The sequence below is a fragment of the Poecilia mexicana genome, unplaced genomic scaffold (genome assembly GCF_051168715.1).
Source record: "Poecilia mexicana isolate PSO_F unplaced genomic scaffold, ASM5116871v1 scaffold_9, whole genome shotgun sequence".
NCBI lineage: Eukaryota > Metazoa > Chordata > Actinopteri > Cyprinodontiformes > Poeciliidae > Poecilia > Poecilia mexicana.
In genome coordinates this window covers 6,055,854-6,080,748 of record NW_028263378.1, presented here as the reverse complement: position 1 = coordinate 6,080,748, position 24,895 = coordinate 6,055,854, and the positions used below count along the sequence as shown (strand labels likewise).

At 38.2% G+C, this 24,895-nt stretch overlaps 1 protein-coding gene across 1 annotated transcript; it reads left to right on the top strand.

Annotated features, from left to right (window-relative positions):
• The first annotated feature begins 674 nt into the window (after window positions 1-674).
• Window positions 675-23,478, top strand: scarf2 (scavenger receptor class F, member 2). Its single transcript, XM_014985696.2, has 11 exons — window positions 675-1,395; window positions 4,684-4,742; window positions 4,837-4,938; window positions 6,327-6,846; window positions 7,535-7,753; window positions 7,869-7,997; window positions 8,247-8,350; window positions 10,953-11,067; window positions 11,327-11,424; window positions 16,966-17,121; window positions 18,752-23,478. The coding sequence occupies exons 1-11, from the start codon at window positions 1,286-1,288 to the stop codon at window positions 19,972-19,974; spliced, it is 2,835 nt and encodes a 944-aa protein (XP_014841182.2). The 5' UTR covers window positions 675-1,285; the 3' UTR covers window positions 19,975-23,478.
• Window positions 23,479-24,895: the final 1,417 nt, after the last annotated feature.

Genomic DNA, 24,895 nt, shown 5'->3' with positions numbered 1-24,895 from the left:
TGACCCAGGGAATTAAAAGAAATGTATGACACACTTTTCAGATTTCTTTTCTAAAATAAAGCGCAACTGAAAGGTGTTTACCATTTTCTATTTACTTTACAGTGACACACTGTAAAATAAAAATCCTAATCAAATTTATTGTAATTTGTTGATGAAATGGGACAAAAATATAGAAATGTGCTTTCCTGTATGACACTGTAACTGTGTTGGTATCTACACATTCATTCACAGCAGAGGTTACTGAAGATGCCATGTGTTGGCGTCATTTTGGACCTGAGGGGGGCGCTATTGTACCACATGTTATGCCAATGCGTCTTCCGCGGCCTGACAAAGGCACACTTTTTCCATGCATTATGATTTGGTGGAAAAGTTTTTTATAATGTTTTGCAGGTCAGATGCTGCATGTTTAAGTTATTACTTTAGTCTGTTTGGACTATGACAAATCTAAGATTACATCTATGGTCCTATGTGAAATATAACACACGTATAATAATAATAATAATAATAATAATAATAATAATAATAATAATAATAATAATTCCTTCTAATTCAGTCATTGTAATTTGATATTGCATAGCTTTTAAAAAGGATTTTATTTTACATTTATGTATTTGTTTTAACTCGGGCCATTGCAGCAGACCACGTTGCGCCCCTGTTGCATGAAGGCCTATGTAAATTTCGGTGGCGGAGGCATGGCGCACAAAGCCAAAGATAGAGTAACAAATCAGGAATTTCCCTTCTGCCACTCCTGAGAGCGCAAGAGAAGGACGAAAGTTACGGATTAGGTGCTTCTCCTCAGGAGGGTGAAGTCAAAGCCATCCTTTGGACTTTTTTTTCTCACTATTCTAAAGTTTAACAGTAGTCTAAACGCCCTGCAAGACAAGTTGATGGGGCTTTTTCTTCATCCAGGGAACGTCTTTTGTTTTATGAGTCAGGAGTCCGTTAGACTACGTTTTGGCATTTTGCAGAACTATTATGGAATAAACTACGCAACGAAGTGGCACCAAGAGAACCAGCTGACTTGAAAATTTGGGCTTTTGTTCTGTTTTATTGAAACTATCCTGGGGATTGCGGAGTTTCTCGGCGACTTCGGTGCTCGGACACCTAATTTCCGAGGATTTTAAGGGTTTTTCATTAAGCATAGACTGTGACCACATCTGGATTATGAAAGAAACAGACGTGAAAAAAGGAAGAGTGAAACGTCGCCATTAGAAAAAAAAAAGTTGGAGAAAGGGGAAATGTGGAGTAAGAGTGGGGTCTACATTAGGATGTTGCTGCTCTTACAATGGAAGTGAAGAACTGTTTTACTGCCGCTGCGCTGCTTTGTCTTTTCTTTTGCTCCGTTTTCAGCCAAGAACTCAACGTTAAAGGCAGGAATGTGTGCAAAGCACCCGGGTAAGAATCCATGCTGGGTGGATAAAACTGCTTGTATGCGTTTTATTTAACTAGTTTTCACTTTACGTACTGAAAACTAGTTAAATATAAACATAAACATGAACGTTGAAGTTTTGCTTCTGCGAGTCTGCTTTAAATAATTAAGACAAAAATGAAAGCAGCCACATAAACTCATGAATGGGGGTCAGCTGTCTTATTTTTTGGAAGAAAATGCGAATTTAAATTGTACAGGTGACAAAGTTTTATATAAAGTTTTGCGAATGTTTTACTTTCTGATCGATTATCGCCGTGGCAAAATCATGAAACTTTTTAAAGCTGCATGTTGTGGTATTTACAATCATCAGCATTATTTTAAAGCTGTCCACGTTGACCTATTTTTTGAGGTGCATAACGCGGTTTCTGTTCACTGTAGCAGGCGCAGGAGGAGGAAGGCAGTTGTGCAGATGTGCATACATCTGGAGTGTTCTTATCTGTAGGTGGCGCTCTATTGGCCTTCGTGGCAACCTTTTACACAACCAATTAGTTATAAAAGTCAAGTTTTACCTTTTACACAGCAAGGGAACTCTAAAAAAGTTGAATGCTGATCGGCCTGCCTGCAAATCTGAATTTCTCGAAGATTTTTTGGCAAAGCCTCTGCATATCTGGCTTCTTGTCTGAAAGGAAGGCATCCAAGTCCACAATTACTGACTGCAACTTCCAAACTTGTTGAAGTGATGTCGATGAATTCTAAAAAAAAAAAAGTTGTTTGGTCAGAAATAGATAAACATTTTTTGATAGTATTTCTTTTTTCTCAAAAAATCTTATGTCATGTTGTGTCTATTTGGTGTATTTAAGTTTGTGTTTATTCTGTCTCAAACGACCTGTTTTTTTCACGACAGTTTGAATATATAGATTTTTTTTTAATGTGCAGTAAATATAGCTTACTGTAACCACACTGAAAATATGTTATCTGGATGAAACCACTCACTGCAATTTCCAAAGCCTTCAGAATGGAAGTAATCTGGAGTTGCTCTTTCATAACATAAAGTTGTGTTTACATAATATTTCTTAAAAAAAATAACTGCTCAAGGTTTCTCCCCTGTGGCCTGGGGTTCCAACAAGTTTGGCAAAGGGTGACTGGATTAACAAGAAATATGATTTCAGGAGGTAGTTATGTGTGTTGCTAGTCATGATACTTGAAATTTAAGTCAAGGGAAAAAAAATCTTGATTGTTCTCATGACTAACATCACTCTGTTTTCTATGCTAAATGTCAAACATATTTCTTTTTAGCCTCAACATTCTTTAAATCTCTTAAATTCTTATCTAAATGACATTTGGCATCATTCATGGTACTGTAAAAGAACCACAATTGTAATTGAAATAAATACTTGAAGATTGCAACTCATCAAAGCTCAGCATATTTGCTTTTCAGCTTTTGCATAAAAATAATCTCCAAACAAGAATGGAGCAAGAGCACTTCTTGTTTCTGGGTATGCCTGAAACAGTCATTTTGCTTTCCTCACTGAATCATATGAATTGGAGGAAGTGAGAAGAACTTATGTGCACTTGTAAGCATATCCACCATGATCTCACTTTGCAAAATCAGCAGCTGAATTTAACTGGAATGACAATAATAGCCTAACTTGGTCATGATGTGGCCTTTCATCACCCAATGCTTTCTAGTCTAGCTGTTGCCTGAAATGCTTGGGAACCAAAAAGCCGTCAGCCTCAATATGTTTCTGAATTAGAAATAGAAAAACAGAGCTCCTATGGAAGCCCATGATATATAAGTTTTGTGGTAATAAACAGACACACATGCAAAAATTCTTCAAACACAAGATTAACCAGTGAAGAGCTGCCATGTAGTTATTCATTCAGGTTGCTTGCAGAACTTTCAAGTGAATAGTAAAGATTCACATATAATATTTGAAAAATAATGTCAATAATCACAACATTATTGTGATTAACATTAACATTATTTAAGCCAATTAAATTACAGTAACTCAATGCTTCTAGGCATGGCTACAACCACTTGCTGAAGCTTAAACTGAGCAAAAGCGAAACATAGGGATTTAAGTGACTTTAAGAGTGGCATGGTTGGTAGTGCCACACAGACCAGCCTCAGGGTTTTAGAAACTGCTGTGATTTTCACACCTGTCTTTAAAAAATAGACTCAGCATGCTTTGTTGTTGTCAGGGATAAAAGTAGACTGGTTTGAGATTAAACAAAGCAGCAATAGCTCAACCAATGTATGCGGGAATGAATGTGAAAAGTGATGCCAGTTTGATGAGTTTCAATTTCAGCTACAACTCTGACACGGTAGTGTTAGAATTACATATAAACAAAATGAACAATGTGTCTTGTTTCAATGGGTCTGGCTGGTGGAGGTAATGCAGTGGTAGCAGGGATATGTTCTTGGCACACAATGCTCATTAGTAGCAGCTTGGCATTGTTTAAATGCCATCCTTAGCCAGCCGATCCACAACCACCAGATTTAAATTCAATGAAACACATTTGGAAAATAGTGGAACGTGACATTCTCATCACAGATATATAGTCAGTAACCTGCTACAACTGCACAACAATAACATCTCAGAATGGACACAAATCTCTGAGAAATGCTCCAGACTCTGAGTTGAATATATACCATTAAGATTTAAAGGCAGTGCTGAAATATAAGAAGGTGGGAGAGAATCAAACCTGGTGCTATGAATGAAAAAATCCACAAATAATATTAATAATTGGTCTTATCTTACTCTTATGAGAAGTACTATTGATGATAGATTTAGACACGTGCCTGTTTGGGCAGGATAAAGCACAGCTTTGCTCCTTTCGTTCTGAGGAGCCGCCATCTTCAAAGCGTTAGAGGAAGCTGACGTGTTGCAGGGGCCCAAAGAGGTCACAGGCAAGGGAGGAAAGGAGACACATCCGTCCTTTCCTGTCAAGACTAAAACTGTCTGCAAAATGTTTTCTTTGAATATTCATTCTCCTTCCCCACAGGGAAGAGTCAGATAACATGATAAACTGCACTAACTCAGATGCTATAGATGATGCAGTGTATTTATCTTATACAGACTATAATTAACCATATTGGGGTAATTATACAACAAATGTGCTATACATTTGATCTTTTGCACACTTTGGCAGAGGTGGGAAACCGTAAGAACTGTGAGTTCAAAGAGACGTGAGCTGGGTGTGGATGCTGCCTCTTTGATATGTGTTTGTTTTACTTCATTTCAGTGCAGTGCTCTATCTCTGCCCTCTCGTTCGGTGTCTCATAGCTTTGAGTTTGTTTGTTTTTTTTCCAGGTCATCGAGATTGGTTTGCTGCAGTGGATGGGGGAAGCTAGGAGATGAATGCCTGACACGTACGTTGGAATAGGTCTTGCATTAATCAAAACATGTCAAACGGCTCATTGTGTGAGCCACTGTAATAATCTGGTCTATTCTTTTTCATTCCAGCCATCTGTGAAGGCAACTTCACCTGCAAGGAAAATGAGGTGTGTGTCAGGCCAAATGAATGTCGCTGCCGACATGGATACTTTGGAGCCAGCTGTGACACAAGTGAGGCCTTATTTTTTCATATCTGAATTTTCTGTCCTGCTTGGATGCTAAAAAAAAACAAAAAAAAACTGTATGAACAAATTTTTGGAATAAAAGCCACTTTGCAGATTTTTTATATTGAGCCCAAAGCATTGAAAATTGCAATATATAATAAAAAAAAAGGAACAGCACAAAATTAAACTCTGAAATTGATGGTGCTTAGGAAAATTAAATCATTAATAATTACTATTCATTTGAATAACTGCAGTGTTGCCGTTTGATTGAAGAATGCCAGAGAAAGAAGCTGCCCGGAGGCACAGCTTTTTCTAGTATTTTAACCTTTAATAAAAATACCACATTTTCAGCTTCTTTACAAAAGAAAAAAAAAATAGGATGCACAACAGTATCTATTTAAAACAAAAGAAATAATTACTCCTCTTAAAATTTAGTGTTTTGTCATATTAATAACAACATGTATAACAGGTATTTGTAATTTGTTTGATTGTGGTACATAGACTTAAGCAGACATATATAACTGACCCCCTCTAATGTTAGTACCGGTTATGAAGTAAATAATTGCTTTACACAGAATGCTGCAGCATTTTTCTGCTCTCTTCTGTATAAAGTAACACACAGGTAACACTGGTAAGGTTCAGGGGAAATACCCAGATGAAAGTGTTATTTCAGTAAACTTCAGCAATTTTGCTTTGTTCAATTTAATATAAGCATGCTTATTCATAATACAACAGTGTAATCAATATTAAATGTGCTAATTTTCAGTCTGCCGTCACATAGGATGTTCAGTAATGTAAGTTAAATCTTATGTAAAAATCATCAGTGGATCATTGTTGTCAAGCATAGCAGCGTTCTTGCACTTAATTGGATGGATTTGGAACTTATCTGCAGTAATGTGTCTGTTGCCTGCTCTGTATTGTTAAAGAAAGAGGAGAGGAAAAAGGTGAAGCTATTGATTTACCATTCTGACCATTATCTGGGAGGAAATGCCTCAACACACCCAGAATTCAGTGAAGATACAGTACAGTGTATCCTTGCTGGCCTGGTAAATGGAAGACAATAAGTGGCAACAAAAATAATATACTTTCACTCCAGGTTTTCTCTCTCTCTCTCTCTCTCTCTCTCTCTTTCTCTCTCTCTCTCTCTCTCTCTCTCTCTCTCTCTCTCTCTCTCTCTCTCTCTATATATATATATATATATATATATATATATATATATATATATATGTGTGTGAAAGATTTATGTTTATCATAATAATGTAACATACATTTGCAAACATCTGTATGTTAGGATTTCTCTTTTCAGTGTGAAACTACAAAGATTTAACTTGCATTACTGAACATCCTAATGCACTAACAGTTTTCACATTCCCTGATTGCACTTTGCTTCAACAGAGTGTCCTGCCCAGTTCTGGGGTCCTGACTGCAAGGGAAGATGCAACTGTTACCCTAATGGCCAGTGTGACGATTTGACCGGCAAGTGCACTTGCAACCACAACCGTTGGGGACCCAACTGCGAGAATGCTTGTCAGTGCCAAAAGGGCAACTGTGACCAAGACACAGGAAAATGTACCTGTCACACTGGGTGGTGGGGTCCACACTGCCACAACATGTGCTACTGCAGCATAAATTCTGTCTGCGACGTGAATACGGGGCGATGTCTGTGCCATCCTGGCTGGACGGGGAGGAACTGTGCAAATCAGTGCAACTGCAACGGCTCGCCGTGCGAGCAGTACACGACACGCTGCCAGTGCAAGGACAGGATGTGGGGTCCTCGATGCGATCGAGTGTGCCAGTGCATCCAAGGCAAGTGCAACAAGGCTGACGGCTCATGCACCTGCATTCCAGGATACCGTGGGAAGTTTTGCAGGGAACCATGTCCTGCTGGATTTTATGGCCAAAACTGCAGAAACAGGTGGGGGAAGAATGCCTATCAGACAGAAAATGGATCATTTTAAAACACAAGAATCAGTTTACAGATGTTGTATTTCGAATCCATATTGTTGTGTGTTTTTGTGATTTTAGTGTAAAATGTGGTTTGTAACAATCCATGGTGAGAAACAATAATGGAAAAATGCTTATTCGGGTTTTCACATTATCCAATAATTAAAAACAAATACTACAAAAAAAAAACATTCTACTTTGTCTGTTCTTCATAAAGTGCAAATGTATCTTAACAGACAATTTTCAAAAGAAATAATATCACTGCTCCTTATGTCAATCAAATGTATTAGACACCTGTTAGAGATTAGTGGCCAAATTCCAATTGAAACTTTTCAAAGCTCTTACAGCTGAATCTAAATAATGAAATAATCAAAACTTAAAAAGTTCAAATTGATTGGATGCAAAATGGCCAGTACCCAGCAGAGCTGATTATGAATTTATTAGTATAAACTGAATTCTTGTTTTGTTCTGTATAAATAAACTCAATTTAATTGAATTACATTTTTAGAATCCCAAACTAGTGTCAAACTAAAAAAAAAAAAAATCTCCAAATTCTTTGTGCATCTCTACAGCCCAGTACTGTTTTGAACATTCAATATGGAAATGAGAATGAGATTTTGCTACCATAATTCTGCATCTGTTTTCTTGAACGCTGTCAGGTGTGGACACTGCAAGGGTCAGCAGCCCTGTAAGGTGACCGAGGGCCGGTGCATCACCTGTGACAGAGGCTGGAACGGGACACGGTGTGATCAGCTCTGCTCCAAGGGCTTCTTTGGGGAAGACTGTCAGGAAGTGTGTCCCACTTGTAAGGACGGTCACCATTGTGACCCCATTCATGGCAAATGTTCTCACTGTAATCCTGGCTGGATTGGCGACAGGTAGCACCAAACCTTTTCTTTACCTATTTTTAATCTTATAGCTCTACTATTTGGGCCATCTGAACAGTAGAATTTAAACTAACAGTAATGGTGTCATTCTTCTTATATGTGATAGGTGTGAGGTACGCTGCCCCAACGGCACATACGGCGAGAACTGTGAGAACAACTGCAGCCAGTGTTTTAATGGCATCTGTCATGTTGTCACCGGAGAGTGCCTTTGTGACCCAGGCTTTTATGGCATCTAGTAAGTTATAAGGCAGTGCATGGTGTAAAAAGAAAGCATGTTTATGTCCTCTGCAGCTTTATAGTGAAAAAATTGGATCGTTTTCATTTTACTTTCGCAGCACAGTTGTATTTCTTGGGAGCAGAAGAGTTTAGTTTACATTTATAGACTCTTTTTTAGTGTTTGAGGGTCCTCCTTGGCCTTTTTTTTTCTATCTTGTTCAATTTTACACATTTTATGCATTGCTGTCGTTTCTTCTCCTCATTCAAGTTGCAATAAGACCTGCCAGCCTGGCCAGTATGGAGTCAACTGCAACCAAACCTGCTCCTGCAATGACAAGAACTGTGACCCTGTGTCTGGTGCCTGTCATCTCCGTAAGAAATTATTTTTTAACTGCATCCTTTTTTTATTAGTGTATTGCTTTAATCAGGAATGGCCTGGTTAATTTTTTTGTTTTTATTTTTTATTTTTTTTTGCCACCCTTAGATTTGGATAAAAAAAGTATTTTAATTTAATGTTTAGACAACGGTAACATTTTCTGTTGCAGTTACACCTCCTATCCACATCCAAATAGGATTTTTATTAACAAAACAGGGAGATTTTTTTTAATCTCTAGTGGTCTATCCATCTGGAGTCAATTTAAGAGATACTTAAAACCACAATAATAATGGAGATGTGTTTATGTTATAAAGTCTGTTCTTCATAAACTACAAATGTAAGCTTAAGGACTTACTGAAGTAAAAGAAAGGGTAAACGATGTCAGAGAAAATGCACTCGACAAATATTTTTGGGAGAACTTTTATTATACCACTGCTTTTGCTATGCTAAGAACATCCATTTTTATGGCAGTACTGTTGAGATTAAACGCATGTGCTGGTTTTGGCACTGGTATCATTGTGCTTTTGAAAGAAATCCCCATATCAAAAAACTGAGGAAAAATGATCATATTAGAAGTATGTTAGAAATATGTATGCTTCTTAACATAAATATAAGTCAATCACACGGCAGAGAGTGCCACGTGGCATTTGATGCTTTCAAATGCCACATGTTCATATTATTACAACCCTAATGTTTGTAAATATGCTAAAGACAACTTTACCATATCTAAAACATACGAACTCATTAATTAGGGCAGGAGTGACTAATGAGCGACTTGCGAGCTGCATACGGCTTTTCTTTCTCTTCTGTGCAACTCAAGGCAGCTCGACTGGTTTATCAAGGTTCACATTTTAACTGCAGTTTGTAAAAAAAAAAAATATTTTGGAAGAATCTATGATGCTTTACACATGTCAGCAGTTCAATCTCTGTTGCATTTACTTCAACTGAACCACACAGTTACACTAGAAAGTTCTCTCACATCATGACACAAACCAAGAATTGTGAGATGTCAAAGTGACTGATCCCAGCTGTGTCTCATTTCTTTGATTACTCTCAGTGTATTTAGTCCCACCTGTTGTCTTTGTCTCTTGTCGGATCCTCATCGTGTACCAGCCAGTTTCCCTGTGCCGTCGTGTTACGTCTTGCTCCCTGTTGTCCTGTTCCGTGGATTATCGTGATTAAATTATCATCATCATCATCACTTTAACCTGGGTCTGCCTGCGTCCTCCCTCACCACCTCACATCATGACATCTAGTTTTTAGCAAACTGTCATAGCAATTCACTTTGCACTGGGAGAAGTAAATGTGGGCACACTAAAGTGTACCCATCTTCTGATAGCTACTTCTGGAGTGATGTTTCACCAAGTCATAAAGCACAACTCATCTCAGACTGGCTTATTAAACATGGTAGCAAGCTCATTGTACTTTAATAGTCTCCTCAATCACCAGATCTCAATTTAGTACAACACGTTTTGAATTTAGTAGAATTGGACATCATGAGGTGCAGCTAATTAATCATGCCAAGGTGTCAATATGGATCCAAATTTCAGAGAAATTTTGAATGTACACCACAAAGAACTCGGGTAACTCTGAAGGCAGAAATGGATTCATCCCAAGACTAAGTGTTCATATCAGAGCAGCTGATTAGTGTATTCTTTAGACACCAGGCCAACAGAGTGTGCCGAGAATGACAGAAGTTCAGTGCATTAACCGTCTATTGCGTACACATTTCATAGTAACAAATGCATCCATTCAGGTCTGAAGTGAGATTCAGGGTCCTTGATTGCATTCCCAGACTGAAGTTGATGTCCTTTTTATGGCTCCGTTTGTTGGCTCTGTTCTTCACAGCTAGAGTAGAGACAAGGGAGAGAAGGAAGAAAAACTGAAAGAAACAGGGATGGAAAAACAGAAAGAAATAGAGAAACTGAAATTGAGACAAAGGAAAGCAAAAGGTGTTGACTTGGAAAGACAGTTTTTTTCAGACAGGCATGTAGCATATTGGGTTAGAGCACACAACGATCGCAGCGATTTTTGGCCACAGGAGAAGATGGATGTTGACAGGTTGGTCAGTGATATTATAAGACCTTGTCATTCTTGCACAACTCCTCTTTCAAAATCAGCAATTACAAACTGCCACACCCACACTTCAGTATTATTTATGATAGTCAGTTAACTCCTAACTGAATAAACTTTTCCTCATCTAATTCTCATTTGTCCTTGCAAGTGCAATGCACTGTCCATGCTTGTGAAATACAGTTCTTATTATACTTGGGGTGTATCCTATTTGAGAGAGGGAGGGGTGCTAATAAATCATTTAACGATGAGCGTTTAAGATGAGGGGAGGAAGGTTGCTGCGGGAAATCTACAATGAAGGGGTAAGCGGTTACATGTCTTTGGGGAGGAATTATGCAACACCAAGGCATCACATTAATACAAATCCTACACGTACAAGTGCTTGGACTTAGTTCCCATGCTCAGGTTGAATGTAGTTTTACAGTAAGTCATAAAAATGGACTGAATTTGACTGTCGTTTTTTTGAAACTGGCATTTCCTGCACACGTGTGGCACGCCCTTTACTTAGAGCATTTTATCTTTCAGAGCCCAACCAGCGGATGGGTGTGATCGCAGCTGGATCCTTGGTCTCCTTTTTACTGATTGCCCTACTTTCTCTACTGTGCTGCTGCTGCCTCTGTCAAGACAAGGACGACCACAAGTGAGTGATAGATTTTAAATTCTGATAAAAAATAAAAAAAATTATCTTTTATAATCTATCTCGCAGTTGTTACAAAAATAAAGGGGTATGATAATAATAAAGGGTGTTCTTATTTGAAATTGCCATATGGATAAAAGCTGGTCCATGAGCCCTCCAAGGAGGCAAAAGGCCAGGTTTAAAATGCCTGTTTTCAATGATTAATTTAGATTTCCATGGCATCATCCCTTTTCAATGCTAACTGAGACAATTCTACCAACAGCAAAAAAGCCAAGCGGATTTTGTGCGGACGATTCAGCCGAATCAGCACTAAACTTCCCCGTATTCCGTTGAGGCGACAGAAACTGCCCAAAGTAGTCGGTAAGCCTCAAAAGCTTTTTTTTCTCCTCACATCCCTGCCAAAAACCGTATGTTATGGTATTCAACTTATTAGTGGAGAAATGTTATTCCTAAAACAGATAGGCCTGACTTTACAAATGTTTACTAAAACACAGAGAAGGACATCCATAAATGACTGTCAGTGTGAGACTTTTCCTTGAGTGCTACCTTCATCTGCTCCATAGATGATGAATAGAGTTGAAAAGTGTATGGTGGCTGGCAGGCGAATGTGGGGTTTCATTTAGAAGGAATGCACTGGTTTTAGAGACCCTTATTATTCTTGGCACTCTCAAATGCCATGTGTTCAGATTATTACGACCCTAATCATGTAAGTTTTTTTCTTCTCATTTTCTTTGCCCCTTTTTATTCGCCCCCCCCCACCCAAAAAATATGCTCTTTTCCTTACGCTGAGCAGGAGGTTGTATTGTTTAATAATGGCACGTAGTTGTTCAGGGGCCCGTCTGCTGGTGTGTGACGCTCTATCAAAGGCCACACTGTTTGGTTAGACATTGCAGTTCCATGTGGAGGTCTCGTGGTGTGTGTGTGACAGATGTGTCTGTGAGCGCAGTCTTTTTCATTGTAGTCAAAGGAGGTATCTTTCAACCCCCTTCTGAAAACAATTTGTCATATTTATGGTTTGTCCTATTGCCTAATTCAAAATGAAAAGCCTATTCTGATCAAAAACTTAAACCAAATCTTGCTTGCGCAGGCTGTTGTCTTAATTGTTCAGTTTTTCAAACATGTGTAAGCTTCAGCATTTTAATATTTTAGAGGGGTAAACTTTTACTTTTGCGACAAACATGCTTGACCATTCATCACGGACGTTTTATGATTTGTCTTATGACATTTTTAGCATGTCCACTGTAGCTTTAAAACTATTTAAACTTAAAAAGAATGATGCTACCCCCTCCACTTCTGCACTATGACTCCCAGTGTTTCCTTGCAATCACAAAAATGTCTATATGCCAAATGTATCTTTGCTATAAAGTTAAGTCAGGTGTATTAGTCTTTTTTTCAGCTAAATGATTGGCAGTGGGCAACACAGTAAAGTCCTTTTGGTGTGATGTCATTGTCTCATATTTTTTATGCATTACCAGACCATCTGAAAATGAAACAGTGATTGTCAGTCCACAAAGTCCATGAGGGCCTCCAAGTCAAATTTTTGTTATCTAAATTATTCAGAAAGTTGGTTGGCCTGCTTTCAGTTGGAGCCACTGTGGACAATGAGTATGCCCTGGTGGATGAATCTTCATTCACTCATACAGAGGGTCTGCATAGGATTAATGTTATTATTAAGTAATTCCCTTGACATTTCTGTACCACTTAAGTAAAAAGTGGTGCCTGTGTGCAGTAAAAAAAAAAAACATTTAAGCTGTGATGCTCTCATGCGTGTTTGTACACCAATAAAATGTACAACTAATGTGCAATAGTGTGATGGGGTGGAGGAAGGGGGAACCAGAAACAGCAACAGACCTATCAGTGTAATTTTATGTTGCTTTGGCAAAATAGCTTCACATCACTGCCAAGCTTGTGTCTTCGCTGTTTTACTGCATGTTTTTTTCTTTATTTAAATTCTGCTTGCGATGTGAATTCCATCTCAGTGCAGAGACACAGTTTTCACCAGCATGAATATACTATATTGTGCAGGATCACATGGAGAAAGTGATCTTCCATATTGTGCAGGATCACATGGAGAAAGTGATCTTCCATATTACGAAGGATCACATTCTCCTTCATAATATGGAAGGAGAATGAAGGAGTCATTAAAATAAAATATTTTAATGGCAACAGTCAGAAATGTCAGGTTTATAGTATAATCAGCCACTTGTAAATCCTAAAACAAAAACTTTCATATCAAGTATTACTTGTTGAGAATATTCAATGTTTCTCCTTTTTCTTGGCGTGTTCTGTTCCATGTTTTGCTCTCCTCTGCTTTCTGTCGAGCTGCCCACTGAAGTGTGATCTGGCAACATTTAGAAAGTAACTCTGTCAGGAGCTAGACGGTCCTGAACACATGCATTCCAGAAGGGGCCCATTGGGGCTGGAAACAGGAAGTGGTCAAACTTACTTTAGTGTGTGTCAGAGCTGTGATTTATCCACACTGGGGTCAGTGTCAATAAATGTGCCAAGGCAAAATTAAAAAAGGAATAACGGGGTCAAGCAATAGGAAACAGAAAAGATTTGCTCCTTGCATTGCCAGCTTCAGAGAAATCTGTTTGACAAACCGAGGCCGTTTGCTTGAAGGTTAGCATTCCACTCTGAGCGTATTTACTCCACACCCTGCGCTTTCTCTGTCTGTCTGGCATTCCTTGCATCTTCTGGTTCCAAATTGTTTCTTGTAAATCGGTTCAAAGAGCTTCACCATCTGTTGTTTCATCTTAATTTGCTCAGAGAAAGATGGACTTGTAAATGCAGAGGTCAGAGTGCGACTGTTGCCTATGTAATTACGTGCGTGTGTGTGTGTGTGTGTGTGTGGACGGGAGTATTCTCACCCTGTAAAGCCGAATAGTTTAAAATGGTGTGATCCAAGGTTTTCTTCCTAAAGACGTATTGCATCTCATTAAGTGTATTTTGTTTTAAACTGCATTTTTGAAAACCTGAAACTACACATTAAAGGCTCAAACATGTTTATTTCCGTAACTACTGTCGCATTATAATCACCGCAGAACTTTGTCAAGTTTCAAGCACTTTTCTTTCTGTATCCCACCGTTCTTGTTTCCTGACAACCTCAGCCCCACAGAGCAGCTGCGGTGTTGGTGCTGTGCAGCTGGGATAGGTCAATAATGCGCTGTTGTGTGCAGGCCTTCATGCAGGGAGGGATCAGTGTGGCGATGAATCTTCAAGGCAATGTTCCCAACTAAACCTCCGGTTTCAAGTCAGCAGCTTTCAGAGGCAGTTGTTGCCCTGCACTGCGTACATCTAATGATGCCTGTGTTTGCTTATTAGCATTGCTGAGGTTTTTGCATAAGTTAGCTGCTCTGCATTCCTCAGTGACTGTCTCTGTCTGACTCCCTGTTGCTGATCTTACAATGGAAACAGGATACTCTCCCTGTCTCCGTCGATATTTTTCTTCTTTATTATTCATTCAGCATTCTTAATAATGAAGTTCATAAAAAGCCTTATTATATAACTGGTTATTTTTCTTCCAGAATCTATAACAGCTTGTTACTAAACTTTGCTTTAAACTTGTAAGCAACTTTTTTCTTGTAACAATTTTCTCAAATTTTAACAAAGATCTTTCGACATTTAGTGGTTTAGAGAAACTTTCCTGTGATATTTTTACCCCAAGGTAGAAAAAAGTTGTGTGTTGCAAATTAAATGCCCCAATTATTCTCTTGTGAACATAGAAAAAAGTATAGATGCACTTCTGAGATTCAATTCAGAGGTTTAAAACACGTTTTGGTCGAAAAAAGATATGGAGAGAAAAGTGATTTTGAGAGTTCAACTTTATTATCTCTTACTGTTGATGAGATTTAAATGTTCCAACTAGAAGAAGTTTACAAATGAAAGGCATTTGGAAAACACATAATTTGGCAAGAGCAGTGCAGAATTTATTTTAAAAAGTCTTGAATCTGTACCAACTAGTTAATGAGGTCTTCTTCCACCCATGTTTCAATCCTCATTTTAAGATTCATTAAATTGATCTTGGTGTCTTTGCATAAACTTTTCTAACATTTAGAAAATATGTTAATCAGTGATGAGGAAACAAAATGATATATTAAAGTTGTGTGAACTTTTGTTAAACAAGTATGTAAATTATCATAACTGAGGGGCAAAAGATCTCAGCAGTTCTAAAATGATTTGTAGTCTCACTGTGTTCATTATTTTTTTTCTAATTAAAACACTTGAAGTGCAGGAGTGACCCATATTCAGACGCCTTGTCCTCGATGCAGCTCTGTTGTCCTCCCCTTCTCTCACAACCTGCTTTCCTGTCCGAACACCATCAAATAAAGTCCACTAGAGTTGGAAAAAAAATGCTTCAAGTGCAAAAATTCAGCCCTCAACAAACTTGTTGTAAAGTTTTGTAAATCTGTCCGCAGTCAGTTTATCTTAAGCTTAAACAAATGGATGGACCCATGTGTCATCGGGTATGTAAACTGGAGCATCTGATGTGGTTGCTCATGTTAAGTTAACGGGGAAAGCAGCTTTGGTCTGTGCTGAACTGTTCACACCAGATGGGAAGACTGACTCCAAGTATGCGTTAGAAACCACAGCTGTCCTGAGAATGAAGGGTCAGCAGAACGCTGTGGTGACTGATGGGGGCTGGGAGGCATGGAGAGGGAAACAGGATTTGACCTACATTGAGACTGAGAAAAAGATTCATTGGAAGAAGACTTACATTGCTTTTAAACAAAGAGGAGAATAGTTTCAAAGAGAACAATCTTAAAGTGCAGCTCTAGAACACGACTTGCAGTAACATCAAGTGTTAGTTTAAATTCTTTAATAGGGAATGGACAATAGAAATTAAATAACATTAGTTTTTAAAACCCTCAAGTAAAGTTAGCCAGAGCCTGATTTAAAAATTTTAATCACTATTCATGTACATAATGAATAGTAAAGCACAACAACCTGTGAAATGAATGACCACATGTAAAGACCACTTCAAGAAGAACATTAAAGTAATAATAGTAAAAGTCCATCATAAAGTTCAAGGAGATAAACTTTAAAATGCAAATTTCAAACAAAAAAATTCCAAGACATTTGAAAATACCAGAGAAAAACAATGTTCAACCTTTATTACATGAAATGTAATGTTTTCATCCTTTTTTTTTTTTTTTTTTGCAAATCTCCACTTTTCAAGGAGTTTGTTGTAGATTTGAGGAGAATAATAAAAGATGTGTCCGTTTCTTTGGTTTTGGCCCTGATACTAACGTGTGAACAGGACTCAGCTGGCCTGAGTCGTCACCTCAGACTCATGTGCAACACTGAAACTCGCATAATCCCAACATCATTTGGTGCCTTAGTCCAATAACAGGACTTTAAAATGCATTCCTTTACAAAGCAGAGCTTCTGCAGGGATTCTGGTGCGATGTGATGAATCTTCTTGATGTTGCTCAGGACTATGCTAGCATCATTTTGCATGGGATTCAGCTGCCTAAATGATTTTTCACAGACTATTTAAGACATCTTTACAATATCCTAACCTATTGAAATGAAATTCATGTATCAGTATTTTTGGCACCTGTCTTGACAAAACAACAACAAAGAAAAACTAATTAATGCTAAGGCTAAAAGTGATTCAGAATGATATAGTCCTGAATGTCTTTTCAAATCCCTATAATGACGTTTTGAGTAGAATTCATAAATCTTTTGGTTAACCTTTAACTGTCAAATATGAAAATGTGGTAAACTGCTAGATTAATGAATTTGCTCTTAAAAAGTTCATCTTTTCCACAGAGCTAACTAAAACCTATCTTCCTCTTACTTCTTTGACACTGAGTGGGGACAGACTGTTACTCTTGTAACGGAGAACAAGGCTCTTGAAATGACCTTTTGGCTTCTGCATTTGTTTTCTCTTCTCAGTAGCACACCACGACCCAGAGAACACCTTTAACTGCAGCTTCATTGAGCCGCCCTCAGTGGCCGAGCAGCCCTCCCATTCCTCATGGTCCTCCCAGGAGTCCTTCTCTTCCTTTGAGAGTGGAGATGAAGGGCCTGTTTATTGTGTTCCACATGAAGGTTGGTCATCACATAAGCAAATAAACAGTTGGTTATCTGGAATGACCATGTCAAATTTACAGATTCTCTTTGGCATAGGAGGTCTATACACGCAAACACAGAGCTAAACACATCCTAAAGAGGCCAACTCCCATGTGTCACAAGTGACTCACACACTTCTGTATTTCTCATTATGAAGATAGTTTGCTTCTAATCATAGGCCATCTAGATCCAGGTTTTCTCTGGAGAGCAAGTTAAGTATAAACAGGAAATGGAATGGTTTAGTCAGCATATGGCACATATGAGTTAAAGTTTGATGGAAAACACCAGTTTTATTAGTTTCTATTTTCAGAGGTTGAAACTCAGTCGTGGTTTGAAGGGATTTTCTTATCTATGACAGATATTAGTTCTCAGAAAATTAAAACCACAATTTGAAACCACCATCAATCAAGATATCAGTCCAACTCAAAGTTTACATTATAATACAAATCAGTCATAAAAATGATGCATCTCGGAAATTGCCTGCTGTGTAAACAACCACCCCCCAGTGCAAAGAGGGAAGTGCAGAGCAGAATGAGATGGCTAATGATAGAGTAGAATAGAATAGAATAAACTTTATTGATGTTAATATTAATTCAATATTTGGAAGTGGGTTCAACACAGACTGAACGACTTCCTCTGCTGCCATTCTTAAAACTGCAGGCAGACTACAATTCTAAAACAGCACAGAAAATTGATGTCATTGTTCACAACTTCTCCTTCTGTTTACTGATTGGCCCAGTTAAATTTTTACCAGCGGAATTCAAGTCAATGGGAGGAAGCCCAGACTTTCTCCCATGCTGTGATGCGAGATTAGAAGAACAGAATTGCGTGTTTACATACATCTTTTTTCTCACAGTCTTAAGATTAATCTGGATAAAAACATGTTGTTTCATATCTGTTAGAATTACCAAACACAGTTCTATTTACCAAATGCCACAATAATGAGATAAATACTATGTCAAAGATGCATTTATAAATGTTTTCAACCTTTCACCGTTTGTCAGGGATGTCTTTATTTAGATTATATAAACCACTGTTTTGTTTTTTTTTTACTTCAGTTTGTCTTCAGCTCACGAAACAAGACATATTGGATTCACAAAGAAAAGAAAAAAAAAAGATTCCAACAGATTTGTGGGAAACCCTAAAAATACCAACTATATAAGAAACATGTAGTATAGAGATTTTCATGGGGTTGTTCTGGAGTTGTACATGGCACCAAACAACCACTTCTGTTTTGCATCAAAAAAGCAGAGGGCAGTGTGCCATTCTTGTAACATGCACTGTATATAAGGCTGATAACAATTGCTTAGATGTGATTACTTAAATGATCCTTTGCTATCAAAACAAATGTAAAGTGTTGAGCAAGATAGAAATGACAGAGAAATACCATAACGTTTTATGATTATCAGATCTTGTGCCAGTTGATTTTGATACATCCTCTAAAACTAACTCACTCATATAGTTTTTTTTTGGGTTTATTTTATTGTTTGGCCTTCTTAATTGCTATGGCCTAGTGTACATAGTTTACCACCTGAGGTTGTGTTTCTTAAATCTAAAAGTAAGTTGAACTTACTATATCCTTTACTAATCCTCTGCCAACAATCAACAGAATCCATGAGTGACAGCAAAGGGAAGCAGAGCCCCAATCCTGTGGATGAAAACTCAGAGGATGACACATACAAGGAGGATGCAGGGGAGTACACTTCACTAAAAGACACGAGTGTCACCAAAGTGGAGACCAACGAGCAATCTATACTCAAGTGTTCTGACAGTGAGATTTCAAATAGTGGGTCTGAGTCTGCTGCCCAATACGCCTGCATTGCCCGCCTCTCCAAGCAGTCAAAGGAGGATGATTGCAGTGGCAAAGATGGTGATGGTAACCTTACATCAGAAGCCAAGGGCAATGGGAAACCTCCCCCTTCACCTGGCAAGCCCAAACCACGGCCACCAGATCCATCTACTAAACCCAAAGTGTCATGGATTCATGGAAATGCAACAGGGTCTCAACAACCGGAGCAACAAGGGGGGAATAGGGCACTTGCTGTGTCAAAGGAGAAAAAGAGGAGCTCTAGTGATGGCTCATCAAAGAATGAAGAGCGTCACAAAACAAAAGAAAAGAGTCGGAGCCACCAGAAGAAACAGGATGGAAATGATACTAATGCAAATGGATCAACTAGCAAACACAAACTGCTACAAGGTAAAAAGTCTGGAGATGAGCACAGCAGTCCAAGTCACATGGAGCACATCAACGGTGTTGTCCAAAATGCCCTAAAAATGATAAGCAGTTTCCGTAGCTCATCGCCTGAGAAGAAGATTGTTGAAAATCCAAAGCAGAGTCCTAAAGAGCCACCAAAGAGCCCGAAGGTCATCCACCCTCACATAAATTCTGAAGCGGCCACCTTACTGGCTGCACAACTCAAGGAGAAAACTCAGAGCATCAACAGGAATGAGGGGACTGGACTGACAAAGACCAATGGTCTCTCCCTACCAAAAAATAACCAGGAGAAGCCCACACCTCCACAGAAAGCCAAGAGAACCAACTCCAGTGGACTAAGTCAGCAGGGCTCCACCAAGCCTCTGCTGCCTACCACAAGCAACCTTCAGAAAATGGTGGCACCCATCACCAACAACTTTGGCACCCCCGAAGCCAAGAGCCCGGAGAAGCAGGACTTGAACGGCTCCAGGACGGGGGACCTGCTGGACCCTACACCAAAGAAGACTCCCATAAAAAAGCCACCTAGGAAGAAAGGCAAAGGTGGTACCCTTGATACACCTGAAAGTAAAACACCCCAGCAAAAAACAGCCATTATGCCACCACAGGTAGTGAAGTAAGTGTTTGGAAAAATTCTGAGCAGTTGCCAATTATTTTCCACAAGACTGAACTGTTTGTTTGAAGCTAGCAGCAACATAGCGTTTTAATCAATGAACAGCTTGAGGGCAGTGCCTCCAGGAACATTCAGAAGTAACAACCTCTTTGAAATAAAAGGCACAATAGAATTACACCAGGAGGGTGTTTTATAATAACCGTGGCACCATTGTTAAATATCAAGTGTATGTATTCAAGTCGCAACACAACCTTGTCTAGAGCTGAACACAACACAGTAAACAGGGACATTATCTGAAAGTTCATTCATCTCAGCTGCTGGGTCCTGAGCCCACATTTATATTTATCTACTGCATGTAAAATGAGTATTGATTACATCAACATTTTTTTTTTTTTGTAGATTCACTTCTAATAAGGCTTTTGATATGAAATGCGTTGTCTGTAACAACTAATGTGATCCACACAAATCAGCCGATGCATCAAGTGTAATGAAGTAGAATGACACAGGGAATAGGTTTTAAATGTGCTTACTGAAACGTCTTCAAGAGTATCTCAAGATGTCTCCTGTATGGAAAAAGTAGTCACGTGCATTGCTCAAATTTAACTTTGACCCGTGCATCCACACAAACTGTTTTCAGTAGGGGGTAAATTTTGAAACGGATTCATATCAGGCGACTGACCAGGTCATTCCAGCAATTTTACTTACTGTCTTGGAAACAGTTTGATTGACTGTGTGTTTAAGATCATTGTCTTGTTAAAACAATCAGCCCTGTTTCATCTTCAGATTCTTATCAATATTGTTCTGGTACATTTTTCTATTCACTCTTTCATTGACTATGTGGAATTTACCAGTACCAATGCTGTGGTAGAGCCCTACACCATGATGCCATCACTCCCAAACAGAAAGCTTTGTGGTGCAGTGCTACATCGGGGCTCATTGTTTGCATGGTGCTTTGGGTGCCATTAGTGCTCCAGACGTGGAGTGTGCAATAACATTACAATAATTCCTTTTGGTCTCATTTTCCAGACTACACTCTCCCAATATTTGATTGGCTTGTCCAAATGTTCTGCGGGAAACAAGCATCAATATGCTTTTTCCTTTGCAATGACGTTTTGCAAAGTGAGTGTGCATTGAGGCCAGACGGGATGAGTGCATTACTTCATAAAAAGGAATGTACCTGCTAGTTTCAGGTCTTTCTGAAGCTTTCTGCAACTAATTATTGGCTCTTAGAGAACTTTGCTGATTATTCTTTTGACTCCTCTATCAGAAATCTTGCAACGGCTGGTTTATGGTGACATGTTTTTCTGATTTTGAATGATGATCCCAATGGCTCTAACTGAGACATTAAAAAAATAAGAATCATGTATGTGACTAATTCTCTCAGAATTAGGATCTGAAGGTCCTGAGAGAGCTTCTTCTAATTATGACATGCTTCTTCTATGATACCTTGATAAGAAGAAGCCCTTTTAAAGGCCATTAACTAGGACTAAGCCAACCAATGTTAACTGGCACCGATGAGGGCAGGATTACAGACTTTCTTGGTTTTCTATGCCTTTGTGCGGCTTTTATGTTCTTATATTTGAAGTTTTTATTACACACACTTTTATTTTTAGATTTATTTCTTTGTAAGTCTTAGTAGTTTGTTTGTTTATACATATAATGCTTAGGTTGTTGCTGAGTTGATATGAATTTCATGTCAATAGCCCCATCACAGATACATTTACTGAGAAAAGTCTTGACATGTTCAAAACTTTTCATTGCTTTATGAGTTGTACAGCTGGAATTTAAAAGAACAAGGGCCAGAAAAATAGCTATTAGCATGTAATGCACAGAGAGTGACAGTGAGTAATTGGTGCTCTGATGACTAGAAGCTAACATTTTTCTATTCTAACTTGCTTAGAGCAACATGCAGCAGTATAGCTCTATACCAAAGCTTTTCAAGATCATTCCAGCCTTAAGGAGTTTCTTAGCAGATGAATGTCTACTCTAGGTATAATATTTTACATTTTAAATTAGTCTAATGAATCTGAATATTTCTATAACCATCTTTATTAAAAACACAACAAAAAAATAAATAACTTTGATCACCAATCTCTCAGAGTTCACAAATGCAAATAAGAACATTTTAATTCTTCATTATTAAATTCAGCCTTATTAAGCTTTTTTCCCACTTGAAGTTTAATCAGCATCACTTGGCCAGCTCTGTCAGATGTCATTTGTTGATTCATATGAAAGGGTTTTGCTAAGATTAAAGAGAATGTCCTTTTGCTGTATTTGAACCACTAAGCTAAAAAAAGAGAACTAAAACAATGTAACGTCCTTTAGTTTCTGTTTGTTCAACATTTGGTAACAAGATTCTTTGATCCCTCAGGAAATCAGGTCACTGTCAAACTCTTATTTTGAATAGATGTCAGTACGATAAATTTTGTGACAAAAATAGCTTTCAAAGAATGAAATAATGCCAGCAGATTTATGCTAAATTTAGGAGGATGTTTGAATGTTCTTTCTTTTGGCAAAAACAGAGACGGTACTTTATCTTGTGTGTAAAACCAAAGTCATGTCTGCCAAAGGATTTTGCCACTGTTTACTTCAAGTGCAGACCCCATAATTTCACATCCATGAAAGTATTGTTGTGGAATACTAACAATGAAGTTTTCAGGTAGGGAAAAAAAGCTAATTTATAGCAGCTTTTACAACTTGAACTACATGAACAATTAGTGGCATAGGAAGTGATGATAATCTGCTTTTGGCATGTTTTTTGAGATGAAGAATATTACATTAACAAAATGTTTCTATCTTTTTTTTCATCAAGGTACAAGCCATTTCTTTATTGTTTTCAACATTTTACTTGTATACATTGTGTACTTTTTTATTATCTTTGTAAGCTGTGCTTATATGACCATGTGGGTTCCTCTGTTTTCTTTGGTGTCAATGAACTGGCTTTCATATTGTATTAGCTTTTTTTGGTTTTGCTGTGTTGCTTATTTTTGGCTCTTAATCAAATCTGCAGAAAGAGTACGTTCCTTCTCTAAAGTTTACATTGGCTTTGTAATTGTTCTCTGTTGATGTTATTGTTTGTGTAACACTTAACTGCATGACGCAGAGTGTAATTATATGGCATTATAGCTGCAGAGGAAATGTGTAACCTTTCTGCTCCCTCCATTTGTTGTTGCAGCCTCCCGTAAGCAAATCTTATACAAAAGAGTATTGTACAATACTACCATAATACCACTGTTGTAACAAGTGCATATGCTTAAAACCATAATACTGTGTAACTATTAAGTTGCAGTCATTTGCCTGACTGGCCTTTGCCTGGTTTCATTGCCTTACAATGCATTTTTGTAAAGAAGGGCCTAAAGAAACTGCAAAACCATCACCAGCTGTAAGATGTATTTTGTTTTAGTTGTGATGTTTGTTTTGTTTTACTGCAACTTTGATTGCCTTTTAGCGTATGGCTGTTAAACTCTGTGTTCATTTAGTTCTTTTGAATAAAAAAAAAGCAATATGTGTAGCCAAAGTGGAAACCGTGACTGGAAAAACAACACTATTTAACTTTAGTTTGATATCTTTTCACACAAACAATATCCTCATTTGTGACACATATCTGGTCTGATGGGGGTCATGTACTCGTATTGAATTTTTTTTCCAAGTCCGTGACTTGAGAGTAAAGCTGAGAATATACATATAAATATAGAAATGCAGAACAATACAGAACAAGTCACTGATTGATATATGACCCTTTCCTGCCTCTCCGAGCTTGGACTGCTGAGTCTCAGGACATGGTAGAAGCCCTGAGGCGTCCAGTCAGAGCGGTTCTTCAAAGGCCCAGAAGGAACCAGGAGACTGTTGATTGGCTTCTCAAGGAAGGCGGACAAGAGCTCCTTTCATGGGTTTTAAAACAGGGGAAACTCTGTTCTAAGAACTTAATCATGTGCTGTGTATATGGTTTATTTTGGAGGGGATGGAGCAAAAACTGATCTTAAGGTATGACTGGTTGGTTGGATGGATGGATGAATGAATGGATGGGTGAATGGATAATTGGAAGAAGCATGAGTGTTTTAATGATTGTGACATTGTGCAATGCATTCAAATCTGCAACTTAAGATTTACCCACACTACCACATCTTTCTTGACTCTCTTTCTAATAAGTGGCAAAGCCTTGGAATAAATTAGTTTTCTAAATCAGAAGCATAATCCTAAACAGAAAAAAGAAAGAAACGTTAGGAAATAAATGCTCTTAACAAAAGAAATGGTGACACACCTATGACCATGATTTTTGTCAATAACCCCATTTTTCCAGTAGAATAGTACTTAGACTTCTCCTGTCTTCTCCTGTCATTTTATGTTCTCCTTCATTCGGCTCCCCGCAGCTTTTTTCCTTCTCGCTCTTTTGTAGAGGAAATCTGCTCGCAACAGTAAGACAACCTGACACGCTATGTTTCAGGACAGAAAACGTAAGAAAAAAAGATAAACATTTTAAATTTGGCGCTGTAATTAATTCCCAACTGCTAGTGTGATTTTATTAGCTTCCAATCCAAATACATACAGCTTCACAAGGATGCTCAATTTGCTGTTATCTTAGGAAAGCCATCCGTTTCAGGCCCATTCTTTTTAGATCCACTTTGAACCTGGTCTTAACTTTCACAAAGTTTAGTTTTAAATTCTTGCAAGCCTTGTCAGCCAGGTCTTTTACTGGATCTATCATCCACCCTTTTTCCCTCACGTAGTCCAATATTTCATGTGACAACATCTTGAAGTGAGATTTACTGCCAGAATAGAGAGGAATGTTGACACAACTGCCTCCATCTGCGAGCCGAGAACGAGCAGATGGAGAAGATTCTCAGCTGAGGATACCGACACATGTTCTCTAGCTTTTCATCCCTGACATGTTGTGGGAAAAGCAGCGGATTTTAATGTTTGCATGTATA